The sequence below is a fragment of the Cinclus cinclus genome, chromosome 1 (assembly GCF_963662255.1).
Source record: "Cinclus cinclus chromosome 1, bCinCin1.1, whole genome shotgun sequence".
In the NCBI taxonomy this organism is placed as follows: domain Eukaryota; kingdom Metazoa; phylum Chordata; class Aves; order Passeriformes; family Cinclidae; genus Cinclus; species Cinclus cinclus.
The window spans coordinates 11,586,128-11,605,535 of record NC_085046.1 but is presented as its reverse complement, the minus strand read 5'-3'; the positions used below and the strand labels follow the sequence as shown (position 1 = coordinate 11,605,535).

Here is a 19,408-nt window from a genome sequence, read left to right as displayed (position 1 = left end):
CCTGCCCATGGGAATGCACAACCCAGGAGACCTGCAGAGCCCGGGGACGGGGAGGGGGGGTTTGCTTCGCAGCCACACGGGGAAGGTGCTGGGGGGGAGGGGGGGGTGTCACAATTATTCTGGTCAGAGGGGACAGCCCTGAACAGACCCGAGTGGGGTCACGGGTACCTAGACCACGGTCAGCCGGGGCACCCCGGCACAGGCCTGGGCTCTGGTCAGATGGGACACAACAGGACACCCCTGCACAGGTCTGGAGGGGTCACTGTCACCCCGGTCAGCCGGGACAGGCAGGACACCCCCGCTCGGGCCCGGGGCAGTCACGGGTACCCCGGTCAGCCGGGACACGACGGCTCGGCCCCGCTCGGGCCCGGGGCAGTCACGGGTACCCCGGTCAGCCGGGACACGACGGCTCGGCCCCGCTCGGGCCCGGGGCAGTCACGGGTACCCCGGTCAGCCGGGACACGACGGCTCGGCCCCGCTCGGGCCCGGGGCAGTCACGGGTACCCCGGTCAGCCGGGACACGACGGCTCGGTCCCGCTCGGGCCCGGGGCAGTCACGGGTACCCCGGTCAGCCGGGACACGACGGCTCGGCCCCGGCCCGGCTCCGCAGCGCCCCCCGCGGCCGCCGCCGGTACCACCGCGCGCCCGCCGCTCCCCTCCCCCGCGCGGCCGCCCCGCGCGCGCACACCGCCCCTTCGGAAAAAAGCAGCCGCTGCTTCCCCGCTTTATATACCCTGCTAAAAATAGCCTGCCGCCGGGCCGGCCAATCAGGTGGGGGCGAATTTCGAATCGGACCAATGGCGGGAGCCGTCACGGCCGGGCTCGGTCACGCCAGGAGGAGCCGCGATGAGCGCCGCGCGGCGATTGGGCTGCTCTGACGTCATCGGCACGCGGGTCGCGGGGCGCGCGGCGGGGATTGGGCGGCGGCGGCGGGCGGCGCGCCGGGATCACGCGGGGCGGGGGCGGGCGCGGGGGCGGGGCGGCGGCGCGGCCGGGCAGAGCTTTGAATAGGGAAGTTTTGCGGGGGGCTCCGCTCGCAGAGTCCGCGCCGTGTTTGCAAATATTGGGGCCGCTCCTGCGCCAGGTCCGCCGGCCGCGGGAGGGGGGACAGCCGCGCGCCCGCCCCGGGAGACGTCCTGCCCTGCTGTGCGATTAAACTTTGCATGAAACTTTGGGTTTTTTTTCCTCCCCGAGCTCCTCAAGGAATTAATATATATCTCTATATATACAATTTTTTTTTTCCATCTCTGGAGGAAGGGGGGGGGACTTGGAAACTGAGAGCAGAGGTTAACACCCCCCCGCACACACCCCGCAACCCCTGCACATAAAGGAGGCATCTGTATTTTTGGTAACCAGCACTGACTTTGTTGTTGCAACTTGAGACATGGATGTTCTCCCAATGTGCAGCATCTTCCAGGAACTCCAGATTGTGCACGACACGGGTTACTTCTCAGCCTTGCCGTCCCTGGAGGAATATTGGCAACAGGTAAACGAGGATGTCGATGTTGTTGTTGTTGTCGGGGATTTTTTTAAAGCCGTATTAAAGGATAAGCGGATTTAAGAAAGAAAAAGAGAAAAAAAAAAAGAAAAAAAAATCAAGCCCAAGTGTCAGCGAGGAGTTTGGGGAGAATTCAGCACAAATGTGTAGCGATGTTTTGAAGCAGGTGTTTCGGCTTTGAGCAGACGGCGGTCTGGGGGGAACAGTCCCGAGGCGGATGGAAGGAGCTGCGCATCCCCGTCTCTCGCTGTTTACCGCCGGCGCTGCCGGGGGCTGTCAGCGGCCGCAGCCGCGCCGAGCCGCCGCTCGCTCCACACCGAGTCCTGGCAAAAGTTTTGCGCTTGTACCAGGTCCAGACTCCACAGCTGGGTCTTGTCATCCGAGCTCCCTGCCTTGGCCAAGGGCTGCTTTGCGCCCTGTGCTGTGGGGTTTTTTTTTTTTCCTTTTTTTTTTTTTTTTGTACGTTTTGTTTTCCTGCAAACGTATTCTATTATTGTTTTTGTTCCTGGCGAAGACGGGGAAAAAGCCCTCCAGGAGTGTCGGTACACACGTCTGTGTGTGTGCATGTGTATGTACATGTACAGAGCGTGGCTGTTCCCAGCGCTGGGAGCTTTGTCGAGCCCGTGAGTTGTCAGTCATATGACAGCGATCCCCTTGTGCTAATTGCCGTGGCCGGGAAGGGAGAAGAACGGAGGCTTCTTCCCTTCAATGGACTTTTTTTTTTTTTTTTTTTTTTTTTTTTTTTTTTTTTTGGCCCATTTGCGTTCCCCTTTCTCTCCTGACTGGGATGCGAGCAGCGGGACGCGGGGTCTGACAGCTCGGGGCAGCGGGGCCGCCGCTCCGCTCGCTGCCCGGCGGGGACTGCTCAGCCCGGTCCGCGATCCGATACCTGCTGCCTTTGCACAAGGACGAAGGAGCCTTTCCCAGAAGGTTGAAATGCAAAGTGTTACAACCTTCACATGCCTACTAATTGTATGCAATGACTTTGGGTTTTTTGGGGTTTTTTTTGTTTTTGGGTTTTTTGTTTTTTTTTTTTTTTTGGTTTTTTTTTTCCCTCCTCCCGCTCCCCTTTCAGAGCGGCAGCTCCATAGTACGTGATTGAAATGGAGCTAAGTAGTTTCCTTCAGGCATTCGGGCTCTTGGCGAAGCGCCAGCTCTCGTTCCCAGTAGCCTTCAGAGGCATTTAAACTCGGAGAGCTTCGCTCTGCTCCCCATTACTAATCTACCTAATGAGGAATTTAAATTAACCGGGAATATGAAAGTTTAACAAGATCTTAATAAATGCTTTTTTTGCTTGTTTTCACGGAAAATCAAAGCGCTATTGTGCTGTCCCTGTAGAAGCCCTTCTTGTTTTTAACAGCATTGCAACCCAGTTCCCTAATTATAGACAAATACATAAATACCGTGTGCAACAGTGGGTTTGGTTTTGGGGGTTGTTTGTGGTTCTGATTTTTTCTGTCCAATTTTTGCCTACACTCCGAGCCTGACCGGAGCATGTGACCCAGTTTACTGGAGCAGTGCTGGGGGAGAAAGGAGGCTGCTCCCATGGCGGCTCTGCTCAGGGGCAGATGGAAAGGGGCTGTGAGGAGAGTGTGTGGCGTTTGGGACCGGGTTTTGCTACCGGGCTTGGAAAAGATGATCTTGCTAAAATAAGTAGTGTTTGGGTTGGAAACTTGGTGTGTCCGTTTTCTGTGTATAGCTTCCATATGGATCATTTCCTATAGTGGAAAGAATAATCCCGAAACATCAGCTTGTTGCCATAACAGTTCAGGTTCTTTTTTTTTTCCTTTTCTTTTTTTTTTTTTTCTTTTCTTTCTGTTCTCTGAAAAATGGCTAGAAAGTCAGATGGGTGAAATGAAATTGAAACCCACAGTTTCACCCATTTAGGGTGGTTTTGTTTTTTGTTTTGTTTTCTTTCATGGAGTCCAGGGGAATGTGGTTGGGGGGGAAGTTTTCCATGTACTGTTACATGTACATTTGCAGAGTACTTTCTTGGCAGATGGTCATGGTTTTAAAAGGAAGTCTCCTTTGGCATTGCGTGAAAGAAAGAAAGAGATGACTCATACAGTTGCACTCTTGGCCAGTAGATAAAGTTCTTGTTCATTGTGGGACTCCCAGCAGGACCTCAGAGTAATTTCCCATTTTGCATCCTATAGAACAGGACATTTCTATTCTGGAACTTTTTCCTTCCTTCTCCTCTGTTGTTGAAGTTCTCCGTGTTCCTCTGAACACGCATGGGAGCAGTTTGAGTGATGTGGTGTGCATGCAAGTGCGCTTGGAAATGACATTCTTTGAAAGTCGAGTGTGCTGTGTTCTTGTGCACAGGAAATGGGAGGATGCCTGCTGCTCCATTGATGTCCCCAGAAGACAGGCCGGCAGCTCCGCAGCCATGCTGAAATGTGGCTTTGTTTTCTGACACAGGGTTTGGGTTTTAACTGCGTGTCAGAGCACATTGTGTTCAGTTGGGTCTTCTCAGCCTCCTGTTTGTGTGAGAGAGATACAAAACAACTTGAAATTAGTCAAGGTGCAAGAGTGACGTGTAGTTTTATGTTGTGGTTCTCTATGGTCCTTTTCAACATCAGCCTGCTGAAAACACAGATTTTATGATGAGAGTGATGATAATTTAACTGAGTCACTAGAATGCTATTTTGGAAACCAAAGCTGACTTGCACCTTCATCTGTGTGTTTGAACTCCTGCCCAGGTCTCAAAAACTGATTTCTTTTCATCGTAACAGTCACCTAGTTATGGCTTGAGGAGCTTTTAATTTGTTTTGAACCCAGAAACCTCAAATCGAACGTACTACATTCCTGCATGCTTTTTGAAGTGTAAAATAATTTGGCTTATTTTTAAGCAGCACTGTAACTTTTCTCTTTTCTTCTTCCTTCTTTTTCATCTAGACATGTTTGGAGCTGGAACGGTATCTTCAGAGTGAACCTTGTTATGTTTCTGCATCTGAAATCAAATTTGATAGCCAAGAGGATCTCTGGACCAAAATTATTCTAGCACGTGAGAAAAAGGAGGAATCTGAACTGAAGAACACATGTGTCCCAAAAGAGGACAATCTTGCTAGTCAGAACTTAGAGACCAACAGTTTGAATTCTGACGTGAGCAGCGAATCTTCAGACAGCTCTGAGGAGCTCTCGCCCACGACAAAGTTTACCTCTGACCCTATAAGTGATGTTTTAGCCAGTTCAGGAAACTTGAGTTCATCTGTCACTTCCACTCCCCCTTCATCTCCTGAGCTGAGCAAGGAGCCTTCTTCCCAGATATGGAATTGTACGCCGGGTGAGTTGCATTCACCGGGGAAAATCCGTACCGGTACCACTGGAAAGACTGCAGAAAAAGGTACAGCCTCCAATGGTGACACCTCGCCAGACGGCAGAAGGCGCGTTCACAGGTGTCATTTTAACGGTTGCAGGAAAGTTTACACCAAAAGTTCGCATCTGAAAGCACATCAGCGCACTCATACAGGTTAGTAACCCTATGCTTATTAAGAGCTGGCAACTGCTGTAGGGAATACCCCCTTGGTGGTGGTGTCACAGCCTTACTCAATCACTGGGTGGTAGCCCAGGTTTGGAGAGATGAGGTAATAGTAGCAGAGGCTTACCAGCATGGACAACATCACTTCCTCATTCTCTTCATGAGCCAGGGCACTTGCTGGTGGATTAGGCTGCTGCCATAGCAAGCAGGAGCCGCTCTTCTAAGCAGGGAGTGGTTGGGAAGCTGCAGCAGCACGCGGTCTTTAGGAGCAAAGGTCCAGCCAAAAACAGATGCCTGGCCTTTCTTGACGATTATTTTTAAAGCAAAAAGTGAGCTATGACTTTTTTTTGCTAAAAAATAGGAATGTATATCCAAAAATCAGTCAGATCTCTAAATACTGTAAGAGCTTGTTTTTATGTTTCAGTCCACATCAGGTCTATTTTATCAGACATACCAAGGCCTTGATTATATTAAGTGTAGCTATATTTGTAGCTCATTTAACACTTATGTGTGCCATTGTTATCAACAAAAAATCTCGGGAAGCCACGGTGTGTTGTTGTCCTTCTGACACATCTGCCCAGTTGGACTTAAAAATGTATCATCTACTGTATAATTTGATCCCAAATTACTGAGCAACAGCATTTTATTCTCATGAAACCTGAACTAAAAATAACAACCCTGTGTGTTATTGGGAAAGAAAGTGAGGAAGATAGACACTTCAGGGCTTTTATAAATATTTTATGGTTGAAGTAGCCTGCTGATGTGCTTGCTTGAGCATTATTATTTGACATCTCTTTATGACAGCAGTTAGATGTGTAGAGCTGTGCCTTGGCTCAGTAGTTGTGGCTTAATGTGAGGAACTGGCATGGTGTTCTTGGTGTACCAATCCAAACACCTGTATGGATGGTTGGCTTTTTTTTCCCCCCCCTAAAATGTGGGAAAGAGAGTTCAAGGAAAAGATTCTATTTTGACTCATGAGCTCAGCATTTTGTGGCTTTTGTGCGAAGTCTGAGCAAGCTCGGATGCTCCCATTGTTGTGCAGAAGTCAGATAAAGCAGGATTATTTCAAGAGAAAAAAAACAATTTCCCCTGAAACCGTGGCCGTTGAGCAGACATGAATAGCTGCCAGGCTCAGAAGTATTGCAGAACTGATGTTCTGGTGCTGTCTGTTTGAGAACGTTCCTGTGAATGGAAGTGGTATTTCTTGAATGCTGAAATAGCAGTGTTCAAAGTGGTATGGAGGCTTTTCCAAGAATAAGTGGCTCAGCAGAAAGGAGGTTGCATGTTATGCAAATGAGTGAGTGACAGAGGACTTTGATGCAATACAGTAGCCTAATTGCATTTTGGAGCCTAGCTGTGCTGTCTTTAATCACCTTTATGAGGTGAATGGTACCTGTTTGGGAGTAAGCCTGCCATTACAGATGAACAGGAATAGTAGAGGGCTGGATTCCTTTGTTTCCTGGGAGCCTGTTTAATCACTTTTTTCCCCTTTATTATTTTTCATTATTTGATTATTTGATGTTCTGTTGCAGCAAGATAAGTAGGAATTGTGCATGAATTTTGTGAGCCTTCTTTGCTTGTGTGTTCTGTAGCATTCAGATGGGTTAAATAAAATTGCCTCTCTTTGGAGGACCAAAGGAGGTTTACGTAGAAAATGATAGCACCTGTCTTTGAATGAAGTCATGACTAACATGTAATCTGCTTTCTTTGTAGGAGAAAAGCCTTACAGATGTTCATGGGAAGGGTGTGAGTGGCGTTTTGCAAGAAGTGATGAATTAACCAGACACTTCAGAAAGCACACTGGTGCCAAGCCTTTTAAATGTAGTCACTGTGACAGGTATGCGATTGAAATGCACCCTTTTAAATAGTTATTTTTAATGGTTGTTGGAAAGCCAGTCTGGGCTGCTTTTCACTTGTGTAGGAATTATTTGGGAACACAACCGTGTCTGGTAGCTTTAAGGAGCTATTGCATATTTAGTCTAGAAAAGCCCTTCCGTTTTCCTAATCGTTGGGAAGAGGCTCGTAGCCTGATTTTGCAGATGAATGTTGTCAAGTCCGCAGTGTTACCTCCCCATCTGCAGAGCTCCTGGGTGCCCACAGATACCTTGAGCACTCCCTTGTACCCCGGGAATGCCAAATCTCTCCTCCAGTGTTTTGGAGCAGCAGGGCAAGGGGAGGTGCCTCAGCGTCGCGTCGCGCGTGCTGGTGGCCACGGGCTAACGCGCAGCCTCGCTCTTGCCTTGCAGGTGTTTTTCCAGGTCCGACCACCTGGCCCTTCACATGAAGAGACACCTCTGAATGGGTCAAGAGGTGAATCCTGCGGGCTAAGAGGCGTCAAGGTTGAAGAGCCTTGAGCGGAGGGATGCGTGTTCCAGCCAAAGCATGCCATTTTGCACCCTACCCAGTTGCCTCCAGGACCTCACTTCCCTGAAGGTCTTTTGAGGGCTAATAAGTCATGTAAGAACGGCATAGCAACCGCGGTGCGTGATGTTTGGGGTTTCCTGGACTCATACACTGGTATCTAACCTTCTGAGTGGCTCCTAAGCCTTTGCCGTGAGCATGTGCACTGAGAATGTTAATGATTGGGCGACTGTATGCGATGAGGATCTCTCGATGACTGTATGCTGAGGCACATTTTTTTTCTTGTGGTTGTTTTATAACTGTAAGAGAAAAAAAATAGTCTGAATGTCTTGTATGTGAGGAATATCTTGTGAGATGGGACGACCACCAATCATTTCCTAGGGGTGGGGGGAGGGGTGTCTGCACCTTTTTAGAGGGAAAACCTGAGAGGGGGGAAAGGGGGGAATAAAAAGAGTCAGGATGCCAGAATGGAAATGGGGAACCTCCCTGTTCCTGTGTGAGAGGAGCTTTAGGTGTCTGGTGCAGCTATTAAACGTGCAATGTGTCAAGTAGCTTGTTTTACTTGCTACAGAGCTCATTTGTAATCCATTGTATAAGCTGTGTATTTACAAATGTAACACAACTATAACTTTTCATTATAATACAAAGGTTATTGCATGGTTCTGGGGAACTATATGCTTTTCCATTCTTTAATCAGGACTGCAGTTTTGATTCCAGTTAAGAGCAGCTAAAATACAATTGGTCTAATGTTACATAATGTATGGAACATGAATAATTTTTTTGTTGGGTGGATAAAACCACTATTGGTTAGAAACTGATTTTTCTCATGCAGCTAATTTTTCTCTTATTTATGCCTTGAGGACTAACTTCTGGTTTTCTAGCTGTTAATGCACTGTTGACCTTAATAATGGTGCCTTATGCAAGTGACCTTCTCTTGCAGGGGGTCTTATACAGGGGTATGGGTGATGCATGCTTTATTAAGGCTCTCTTTTCACCTGGCATTGTACTGTATCAAATGTATAATATGAGGGGAAAAAAAGGTTACTTCCAGGGTCCTCCTTCACAAAGACAAATAGAGAGAAAAGTCATTCATGTCAGTACAGTATTTGTTTAACTTAGACAATTTGACTGTGTTACAGTATAATGCATATGCCAATTGAATACCTGACCAGTTCTGCCACCTTGAGACTTTTTTTATATTGACCTTGCACAACAACTGTGTATATACACACCCCAACTGTACTTAATATGTCAAGTTTTCATACATATTAAAGATACAGGAGTATTAAGAGATGTATTTGCTTAAAAGGCACAAGTTTCACATCTATATATCTAGCTATCTGTTGGTCATACAGAAAGAAACTATATTACTTTTTTTTTAAAAGTGGGCAGAAAAATAATTGTGTATGTATATTTGTGTGTACAGTCTGTGTATGTGTGTATATATATAGATAATATATAAATATTTTTTTTAAAAGGAAAAGAGTTAGAACACATAGCTAGAAAATGCCACAGCCCATCAAAATATTCCCTCTTCCCCTTTCCCCCCCTCAATATGGTCATTAAGGAGACAAAGAAATGAAAGATACAGTTAATTAAAATCTAGCATTTTTAGAGGCTTCACCTTTAGCTTAATGGTATGCTAAAGGCTTTGTTGGCATTCAGTCCTTCTCAGACTGCTGACTGTGTTTTGTAGTTATTAGGTTGTCTGGAATAGCGTATCTGTGGCCATTTAAGAATGATATGAACCGAATATTGGCATGCTGAAAGAATATTAGCTGTGTGCAGAAGAAGTACACTCGGGTTTTGGCCTTCCAGCTTACTGGAGGACCTGTGAGTGAGCTAGTCGTTGTGGTGGTTGAGCTCTAATTTTACATAGTTCAGCTAAAATAAAGACTGTTTTTTCCTAGAGTAGGAATAGTCTGTCCAAAACCAGTTTTGTTATGTTTTGTTTTTTTTTTTTTAAACCAGCTCACTACAGTCGATGCAATGAAACATGTGACCTGTTTCTTTTACTATTAATTATCAGTCTTGCTTACTCTGCTAATATTTTGATATATCTTTCTGGAAATGTATGTAGATAAGTGGTTTAAAAAAAGTATATGCAAGTGATCTGGTTCTATGGAACACACAGGCTTAAATCATTCTCATTTCATTTTTGGTTTAAATTGCCTGAAAATGCACTTTTTTTTTTTTCTTCCCCCAAACAGACAAATTTTTCCAGAAAATGGATTTCTATTTACGATTGGGTTTTGTTGTATTTTTAATTCCTTGTTTGCATTGTCCTTGGCTTAGCCGTAATTCTTATAAACAAGAAATGAAAACAAAACAAAAAAAAAAAAAACAAAAAAGCAAAAACAAACAACCAACCCCAAACAAAAGAAACAAAAAAACCCCCCAAAAACACACACAAAAAAAAAAAAAAACTTGCACTGGCTTGTCTCAATTGTGAAATACCATCAGATGGGGTGGGGCTGTGTGCCATATGTCAAATGCCTGTAATTTTCTTAATAAGCAAGTACATTTTGTTCAGGTGATAACTGAGCCTCAATCAAGCTGAAAAATAAAAAAAATAAAACATTTTTGCTTGAAATTTAAGAAGAAAAAGTTTCTATTAGTGAAATTTCTTTTTTTGTTTTTGAAGCACCCTGTTATCTAAAGAATCTCTTTGTAAGATTTTTGTAAAAATTTTGTTTTACAAGATTTTATTTGAAATTGTTTTTTGCAAGATTGTTATATTTCTGTATGAATGTATTTTTTATTGGAATAACATAAAAAGAAATTCTTATCAGCATCACGTGTCTGTTTTCATCTTTCTTCTCTCCCAGTCCTACACACCAAACAATGTCAAGTACAATGTTGCTGCTTTGTCTTGAGTCACACCTGGTCACGGGTGCAAACACCTTTGGGTCAGGTCACTTTGTGGAAGACAAGCCCTGTTGGGAAGATAATTTTGGCAGTAGAAACTAGAAGTTCTTCCATATCTGAAAAGCTGCTCTTGACTCATCGCTTGCCTCAGCGGAATAAATAGTTAATGTGATTGTTACTGCAAGACTGCACCTTCATTTCATATCATTTGTTCTGAAGAGGTGAATGCACATGGGACGAGTTTGGCATGTGGGAAAGGAGGTTCAGTGGGCATTCAAAGGGAAGGACAAAGCCAGAAAGGTGATGGATGGCCGGGAGGCAGGCACCTGTCCTTGACATCTGCAGAGCATGGGCTTTGGAGTGGTCCATGGGGAAACAAGCCCAAAACCTTGGGGTGCAGCTGTGGGATGGAGAGCTTGGAAGGGACTGCATGAGATCTGTCTGCTCCAGACAAACTTCTGAGGCTGCTGTAGGGCTGACCTGACCCACATGCTGGTGGTGACCTTCAACCTGTCAAACACAAGCCTCTCTGAACCACATTCTTTCAGAGCAATGTCTCTTCAAAACATGCCTGGCATGCACCCTGGCTCGAGATCCATGCAGAACTTGTTTAATGTTGCCTTGTGGCTCCTGCTTCACTCATGCTGGTGTCAAAAGTCCCTCAAGCACCAAGTAAAGGCACTGGCAAAATGGCAAAGTTATATGCAGAGAAACTGTCTTTGAGCATGTGAATTCAGTTCGTGTGAACATGTAATGGATTTAGATGATTTAGAAATGGTCTAAAATGATGCAAAAGAACTGAAACAATAAATATAGATTGAGGCAGAAGCAATGTGGATAAGGGATCCTTGCCACCTTCCCCAGTTAGCCCTGCAGTGGGCTAGTAAATAGACATAATGCCTGCATCAGGCACAGCAGAGAAGGCAGTTTAGGCAAATTCGTAATCTGCAATGGGAAGGGTACATGAAATTTTACCACTGGTCTATCTATTTCAATGGAACACAGGTGTCTTGTGGGAAATATAGTTCAAGTTTCAATAGAAATAGAAAAGGCTGCTGAGGTTTAGGGGCTGAGATATTTTGCCTCCTCGTGTAGAAATGGAAATATTTTGAAAGAACTGAGCTTGACCTCCTTGGAGATTCTCCACCCAAAATGTTCAATGGGTGTGTAATATAGAACAAGGATTGGCAAATTTTTTCCTGTTTATTTGGTGTGTGTCATCTTGAGCTGTGTCATACTCTACCTTTTAAAAAAAGAAAAAGCCTGAAAACGCCTTTATTAAGGATGTTATTGAGGTCCCACTTTTTTTTTTTTTTTTTCTTTTTAATTTTCAGAGAAATTGAACTGATAAAACAGCAGTATGCAGGAAATAAAAGACTACTGACAGAGCCATTGGGCAACAAGGAAACTACAAAGCAGAAAGCAATAGTGCATTTCAACATTCACATCTACTGCAGGTTTGCTTAATTCTGGATTTTGAAATGCAGAGCAGAGGGGAAGATACATGAATTTGAGGGTGAAGAAGTCAGATTGCTGCGATATGGACATGGATTAGTAGCCTCTGCAAGTTCCAGCACCTTCAGCTGAGGTTAAAAAGGTGAAAAGGAGGACAGAACCAGTGAGCCAACATGTTAGTACAGAGGTTAGATATGGCATGTTTGTGCAACCATCAAGATGAAACAGTTAAAATCCACAAACAACCCATTTGGATGTTTTGTTTATTTATTTATTTTTTTTTTTATCCTCTTGGGTGTGAAAAATCCAGGCATACAAGTGGTCAGTGCAAGTAGGTCGTATCACAGTTTACCAGTTTATTTGAACAACTGTGTATTATAAATACAGTGTGACTTTGAAGTTCACAATAGACAAGCGATTGCTGTTTATTAAATTGGATGTTCATATTGTTTAGAAGTTACCAACTGTCTCCCCTCCAAACCATACTACAATTTGAAATAAAGTGAACCTGGAATGCTTGTGCCTGTTAAGGCATGTTGAAAGCAAGCTGTATTTTATTCTTTCTTTAGGAGTTGTTCATGGTATCTCTGCCTTTGTGCTCATCTTGTACCTCTTCTGTTTTTCTCAACTACTAGGTCATTTGTTCTTTATTTTCTTTAACTGCTGAAATCTCTGAGGAATAAAAACAGACTTTGTAAATCACACAAGTAGCAGCAGCAAAACTAGAAACAAGGAAGAACACTGTGACAATTGTTTAAAAAAACAATTAAATTTTAAAAAGTTGCTGAGTGTTCTCCATGCAGCACCAGAAGAGTAGGTGACCTTAGATATTTACACAACAAGGAGAGACAACGTTTGATAAGAGGAAAGCTTCATGGTCCATCCATTGGAGGTCTCCTCAGCCTTGTCTGGAGAGTGGAGTTCAGGCAGACTGAAACAATAAGGGGAGCTCTAACTGCACGAGATTCTGTGGGGGGACACAGGTGAAAAAGAGGTTTCCCCTCCACTTTTGAAGGAATGAAAGGTCCGGTATTTCCTCTTTCTTCCACCAACGGAAATCTCTCCAGTATTTCTTCCTCAAGCTTTTACAGATTTGTTCCTCTGGTAGCACAGGTTTACAGACTCAGCAACAATACCAGCACTCCAGTTCTTTATTTCTGGTGACAAGAGGTTACCAAGCAGCTCCTACTTCCACAGAAGTCTGCCTGCTTTTACCTCATCAGCTGGGATTGTGTAGCAAAGAGGCATTAACAGATACTTCTAAAATAAAGCCTCTGACAGGCAAGAAGCTCTGCTGAGACTATACAGTCCAAGGCAATGGTATCTTTAGATTTTTTTTCCCCTTTAGCTCTTTTACCTCTACACTTGCTGTTTAATCCCTTATTCATGGTCCTTAGATATGTGGCATTTATTTTTGATCAAACCTGTAGCAATACTGTCTCATAACCATTTGAGCTCTTACCTTTAAGGGAGAATGAGCAGACAGTGTATTGCTTTTGCACACAGGTCTACAGAGGTTTAATCAGTCTAGGATTCATTGGAGCTACCCTGGGAAATAAGGGTTTGCAGGTTCATGCATTAATATTGCGAGGCCTTGGTCAAAAGCTCATTTAAGTCAAGGAGAAATTCCTCACTGAATTCGACTTGCTCCAGACAGAATCATTTTTTCATAGAGCTGAACCTGAGGAGAAAATACATTTGAAATCCATTCAGAACCAAATTTTTGTTCAATGACATTTATGACTATATTTTGTCCATTTCCTGTTGAACATTTGATAGCTGGAGTTCACAAGTACAAGCATTGCAAAGATGATTTTTTTTTTAAAACAGAAATGTGACTTTTTTCCTCCTGAAATTTATTTTTGATTGCAGACTGATGATAAATCCTGTAATTTGTTCTGCAGTTTCACTTATACAACAGCTACATAATAATTTTGTAAGTTATAGCAGTGACTATTTTGAACTGCAGTGGTTTCAATCAGAATGCTCATGAAGTGTTAGCTGAGAAATTATTAACTGGAGAAATTAACTGGATTTGCAGGATATCACAGCAACAAAGGTAGCCTTATGGCTTTAAAAATAAATTGCTGCATCAGATACGAGCCAACACATTTTGTTAAAATGGAGAGAAACTATCCAGAAATTGCAATCGAGGCTACAGATCGCTCGTGTTCTTGAAGTATAGGTTTATAATTTGTCACAGGAAAATAACTCCATAAAGCAAAGCCACTAAGGTGTTTTAAGATGATCTATTATGTGGAGGTGTCTAGTACAGCCATTTTGTATCGGTTCATGATAGGAAACAGATGGTATATATGTTTATATTTAACATTTAAGGAGGTATAGAATGCAATTGGGAGGTGATGTATTTTGTTAATGGGTGAGTAAAGCCTCATATGTACAGTTAAAATAGAATGTAAAAAAAAAGCAACATTTTTTCAGCACAAATGAGGCAATGCAACAACAGCTTAAGTAGATTTATTTGACTTGTTTCACTTTAAATAATTTTAATGAGAAATTCTCTAAATGTTTTGGAGCGGAGATAGAAAGTAATCTGGTAACCACATGTCTCGATGTATGCCAAGCTGTTCTTTAACAGCATTTTCTTTCAATATAATATAAATTTAACTGGAATTAGCGTTGCTGAATATTAGTCCCTCAGTGCCTCACTTGCTAAACCTCCATATTCTTTTTATTGCCTCTGTGTATTTCAGATGTAGAGTGTGCGGTCAGTTCTGGACAAAGGCAAATTATCTAACAGGGCTGGGGAGGGCAATGTGTTGGTGAATTCTGTAGCAAACCTCTCGGTAATAATTCAGGAAGGAATTGCAGATCTGCACTGGATACAGTAATATATTTTTCTTGTAATGTGCTGCCTTTTGGATTTGATACTGAATATATCAAAAATGTAGTTATGCTTGCAAAGCTGTATTTTTCTGAGCTTTATGTACTTCACCTTACACATGCAGTAGTATGTTTTTTCATTTATAAGATTTATCTTCAAACATGCACCAGTATGACTAACACTCATTTCCAAGCTCTGCTAGGCAAGTTACTCAGTCTTCTGGGGTTTACTTTATTTGTTTTTGCTAAGTATGAAGGGGACATTGAGGGCAACTGGATTTTAGTAGATCCTCACTGTAATTAATTATTCATCAGCACTAGAAGTATTAGCAACAGCAGCAGACTACAGAGAAGGCTGAGGTCTTGCTGTTGTCAACCTACAGGGAGAGAGGCTCTTCCATCCAGGTTCTGCCTAATTAGGCCACAACATATTTAGAATTACCCACATCAAAAGAGAGAGAAAGTAGTTTTCCAACCTGCTCTATGATCTCAGCATTTTTCCTTTTTCTGGTCAGACAGATAAACCTGGTGATGTTAGAACATCCATGTTATAATTCCATTCAGTCCCCCTGTCTGTCACAAATGGATTAATTCTGGATTCATTCTCCACATGATGGGAGCTCCCCATGCAGAACATGGGGTTTCAATGCATTTTAGTGGGCATTTTCAGGTGGGACCTTGTAATGTGCACGCCTGTCTCACATAATTGGGTTATTTATTTCATTTTTTTTTTTCTATTTCTAACCACTTCCTTCTGGCAATAACTTTGGTATGTTCTATGTGAAGTGATTTGTATTTACTCATATTTCTTCTTAATTAAAAAAAAAGTTCAGAATTTATATTTTATCCCATCAATAGAAAAGAGTAAATAAGAGATGTAATAATGTTATAGTATTAATGGGATTTGAGCCTTGGTAGGAAATAGATGCATTATTCATAAGGATAGATGGTCTTTAGTGTCCCAACAGCCCCTTGTGGGGCTTTGGAGGTATTAGACTGGTCACTGGAGAGAAGGTTGCTCTAATGCTCAATAAGCTAGACTAAAAAAATCACTAGAATTATAAAGCAAAAAGCTAATCAAATCCTAAATATAAATGCGATGATACAAATCCACCCCCTAGTTATCTCCAGAAACCACCCTGCCTCAAAGGGTCGTCAGTGACTTGTCCCTTATTATCTTTAATCAAGCAGAAGAGAGAGGCACTGAACGCCACAGTGGGTCTGTGTAACAAGGCGCTGCAGGTGAAATCCATAGTCTGTGCTTCCCACTATCCGTGTGCTGCCGGCCAGCCCCGGCTCTGCAGCCAGGAAAGGGCAGCGAGCAGACAAAGGGGTGCACTGTTTGCACGGGGCCTCTCAAGTCCTCTGTAGCTTCTCCTAATTTCCATCCCCTAAGTCCAGACCACAGATGCTTCACCAGGCAAACCCAGCCTGGATGACTGTAGGTAAAAATTATGTGGTAACACGCAACAAAGGAGCTGACTAAAGGAGATTTCTGCAATAAGGTTTCCAGCACTTACACAGATGGGATTTACCCAGACTCTTGTCTCTGTGCTCTGTGACAGGACATTATTTATCTTAATTATAATGGATAATTTTAAAACAAAAGGGAAAAAAAAAAAGAAAAAACATGTATGTGTATTCTCTCGTATTCAAGCAGATTAGGCATTACAGTTAAAATATTTGTCAGAGGAGCTAAATTTGCAAGCCACCAAACAAATATAACTATGTATAATTCAATATTAACAAATATCTTTTTCATTAGACATTAAATATCTTGGGACAATGATGCGGTCATAAAAGAGTCGTGTTTGGCCAGGAGAGAGAAGAACATTTATAAAAGAAGAGCTGTGGGATACAGCTCCTTTTGGCACAAAGGGCAGCACCCAAAGTCTGCTCAAGTAGTTCAATGTGAAGCAGATTTAAGCCTCAATTCTGAAGTGGGGTCTGTGCACACATCCTTCTGACCCTCACCTGCTGTCCCCTGAGACACCCCAAACCGTACAGGACTATTTGGAGCACCCCAAAGGACAGGGGCTGTCTCTGATAACGGGTGCGATGTCCCAGAAGGAAGATGTCTTCAGCCAAAGTCTGGGGTGCACCAGGACCCTGAAGGTGATGAACTGAAGTGGGGAGGGTGGTTCAAGCTTCAGGAAGAATGTAGATCTTTGTGCTATTGGTGTTTGAAAACACAAATTAGAGCGTGGGTGCTGAGACAAAACCTTCAGCCTTCATGCAGTAGCTCTTGGCTTTTGTCAGTGTTTGCTAAGAGCTGCTCAGCTTCATGCCTGCCTAGGTCCTCCTTACCAGAAAAGGAAGCAGAACCCCCATACACTGTGCTGTGTCCTTTAGACCCATGACATGTAGGTTTGAGCTGTCATTTTAAGTTGAAAATTAAGTTACTAATATGAAGGCATTAACAAAGAAAAAATAATTACAGATTATTAAGACCCCAGGAATTTAATATTTTTATTAAAATTTATATACATATGCACACACAAGCATAAATGGAAACAGATTTTCTTGTCTAGGATTTTTATTTTCTATATAATATCACATTCCAATAGAACAGTGTCCTTAAAAAGTCATCTGTAGGACTGATAATAGTATTTCAGACTTAACCTGTGGTGTAAGGTGAAACCAACTGAAAACACTAAACAAAATCAAAAAGTCTGGGCTAGTGAAACAGATGAAAAAAGCCCCCAGAAAACAACACCAAAAACCATTAAAGATAAAAAAAAATAATGCCAACTTTTAAGGTGGTTTAGTTTTGTTTTCTTTTTTTTTTTTAATCTAACACATTGTGGGAATATGAGTAAGTAAATACATCAACATTAGAGTTGTTGATGGTTATTTTCAGTGAATCATAGACCCATGTTTCCACAAGTTAGGAACTTAAAAATTATAAATTACAAAGTGAAATGTTGCCTTAAATGTCTGAAAATCACACTTTTTGGGGATTTTCTTTGGTTTTTACAAATTTAAATTCTGTGTTTTGGATCAAGCAGAGTGCATTTGGAATACATTTACATGACATTTTTAGAATAGAAGTTAGAATCTTTGTTTTTTAAAAAAATAAAGTTATGAAACTAAAAAATAATAAAAAAATATCAAGTTACTCATGGTCATACAATGAAATGATGTGAATTGGTCAGGCTGAGGCAAGTGTGTGCAAATGAAATCATTTGGTAGAGTAGATAGGTAATTTCCTTGATTTCATGGGCCAGAAGGGATGAGCCATGCCTTTCAGGCCAGCAGAGTCTGGGAAAAAAAGAAGTTAAATCAAAACCACCCCCAAAATCTGGCAACATGGTCCTTCTTCACCTGAAGTCCAGAGAGGCAGCTGAGTCTTAGAAGTGCCTGAGGAGTGTCATTAGATACTCCTCTGTGGGAAGTCCATGTGAGCATTGCTCTGTACTGATTCTTTTTTCCTTTGTGTGGTTCAGCCTCACATTTTTATCTCATTATTCTTAGCAGTGGTAAGTAACTATGACAGGAAGACAGAGTGGAAAATTAAGGCTTGTTAAGACTATTATACACCAAAAGGATCATGTCACAAATGAGATTTCAGTCTGCCCAGTTTGGGATATAATTAAGTTATCATGTTCAAGGTGGATGGGTTTGAGACAATAAAAGGGCAGTGGAGGTTGTTCAGTTTCAAAGAGGTGAATCTTTTTATGCTGAGGAGTTCTGTGGACTTGATTTTTGGAGCAGTGAGGGCCACCAGCTCTCTCCGAGCTGTTGAACAGTCTTCTGCTCCTGGAAAGGGAGAGCAGCTCCAGGGATGCCAGCATTGTTCAGGATGCTCTCCCAGAAGATGCTATTTGATTGTGTCTCATTTCCGTGGGCGTATCACCACTGTGCATTCTCCTCTGGCTTTGCTCTATAGGAACCTCTCAAGAATAAGAACAATAAACTTAGCCCCCTGTGGAAGAGTGACATGTGCTAAAAATTTTGCTGTCACATGATTCACTTTTGAGGAAAGTATATTTAAGGTGGTGAATAATAAGCGTATGCCAATACTATGGACCCAGCAAGGAAGCGTCAACAAAACTGCAACAGGAATACAGTGAGGCTTTTCTTGGTTTTGAGAGAATACAATGAGTCTAATGTTGTTGCTTTCTCATTTTTTTCCTATGTTATCAGCATGGAAGGCTGGGCAGGACTTTGCTGAATCACTGCTCGTAAGTCAGTCCAAAATGTGAGTGAGTCAAGCAATATATGGGCTACAGACTGACATGTGTGTTTAGTGTCAGTAGGGTTTGTCGTGCAGTTCTTGAGGGCATAATGGATGAAGGCTTTTTGCCTGCAAGTAGCCACAATAATTATATGAATCATTTAGGGAAATTATATTGAAAGATATCATATCATAAAGCTGCAGAGTTTTCCACTGAAAACAGCAGCTTAGAAGAGCTTCAGAAGTGTGTTAACAAAGATGGTGCCTTGCTGAGCTATCTATTATTGCACTCACACAAAGAGATCGAGCTGGCATGGGGGAAGGAACATTGGAAGAAGGAAAGGAAGAGAAGACGGATCATAAAGAGTGACAAATAATATTTTTAAACATTATACTCTTCATTTCCAAATTCAAGATGTAAACATAAAGTATATGTTTGGGATTTTTTTCCCCTACTAATCTTTATTTCTCCCTCCTCCTTTCTTAACTCCTCAGAAAGAGTAGGACAAATCCATCCTTAGGGTTTTGCCCTGCTATCTTTCACCTTTTTCAGTCTGCCACTTCTTCAAAAGGAAATGTTGTCTATTTGTGATTTCAAGCTGTGCAGCTAGTGAAATATTAGCCAAGCCTAAATTCTTACTGTGGCGAAATAATTTTGCTTTCAATAAATTCTTGGGGCAAGGGGGTGGTGGGGACCAGGGGGAGTAGAGAGAACACAGATATC

The 19,408-nt window shown here is 42.7% G+C and overlaps 1 protein-coding gene across 3 annotated transcripts; it reads left to right on the top strand.

Annotated features, from left to right (window-relative positions):
- Positions 1 to 1,017: 1,017 nt before the first annotated feature.
- On the top strand, positions 1,018 to 7,702 carry KLF6 (KLF transcription factor 6). 3 transcript variants are annotated; one of them, XM_062493981.1, is made up of 4 exons: positions 1,018 to 1,486; positions 4,397 to 4,844; positions 6,693 to 6,816; positions 7,226 to 7,702. In XM_062493981.1, the coding sequence occupies exons 1-4, from the start codon at positions 1,385 to 1,387 to the stop codon at positions 7,275 to 7,277; spliced, it is 726 nt and encodes a 241-aa protein (XP_062349965.1). In that variant the 5' UTR covers positions 1,018 to 1,384; the 3' UTR covers positions 7,278 to 7,702. The 3 variants fall into 3 exon arrangements, with proteins under 3 accessions (XP_062349965.1, XP_062349955.1, XP_062349973.1); XM_062493971.1 differs by having other exon boundaries at positions 4,397 to 4,970; XM_062493989.1 differs by lacking the exon at positions 6,693 to 6,816 and having other exon boundaries at positions 4,397 to 4,970.
- Positions 7,703 to 19,408: the final 11,706 nt, after the last annotated feature.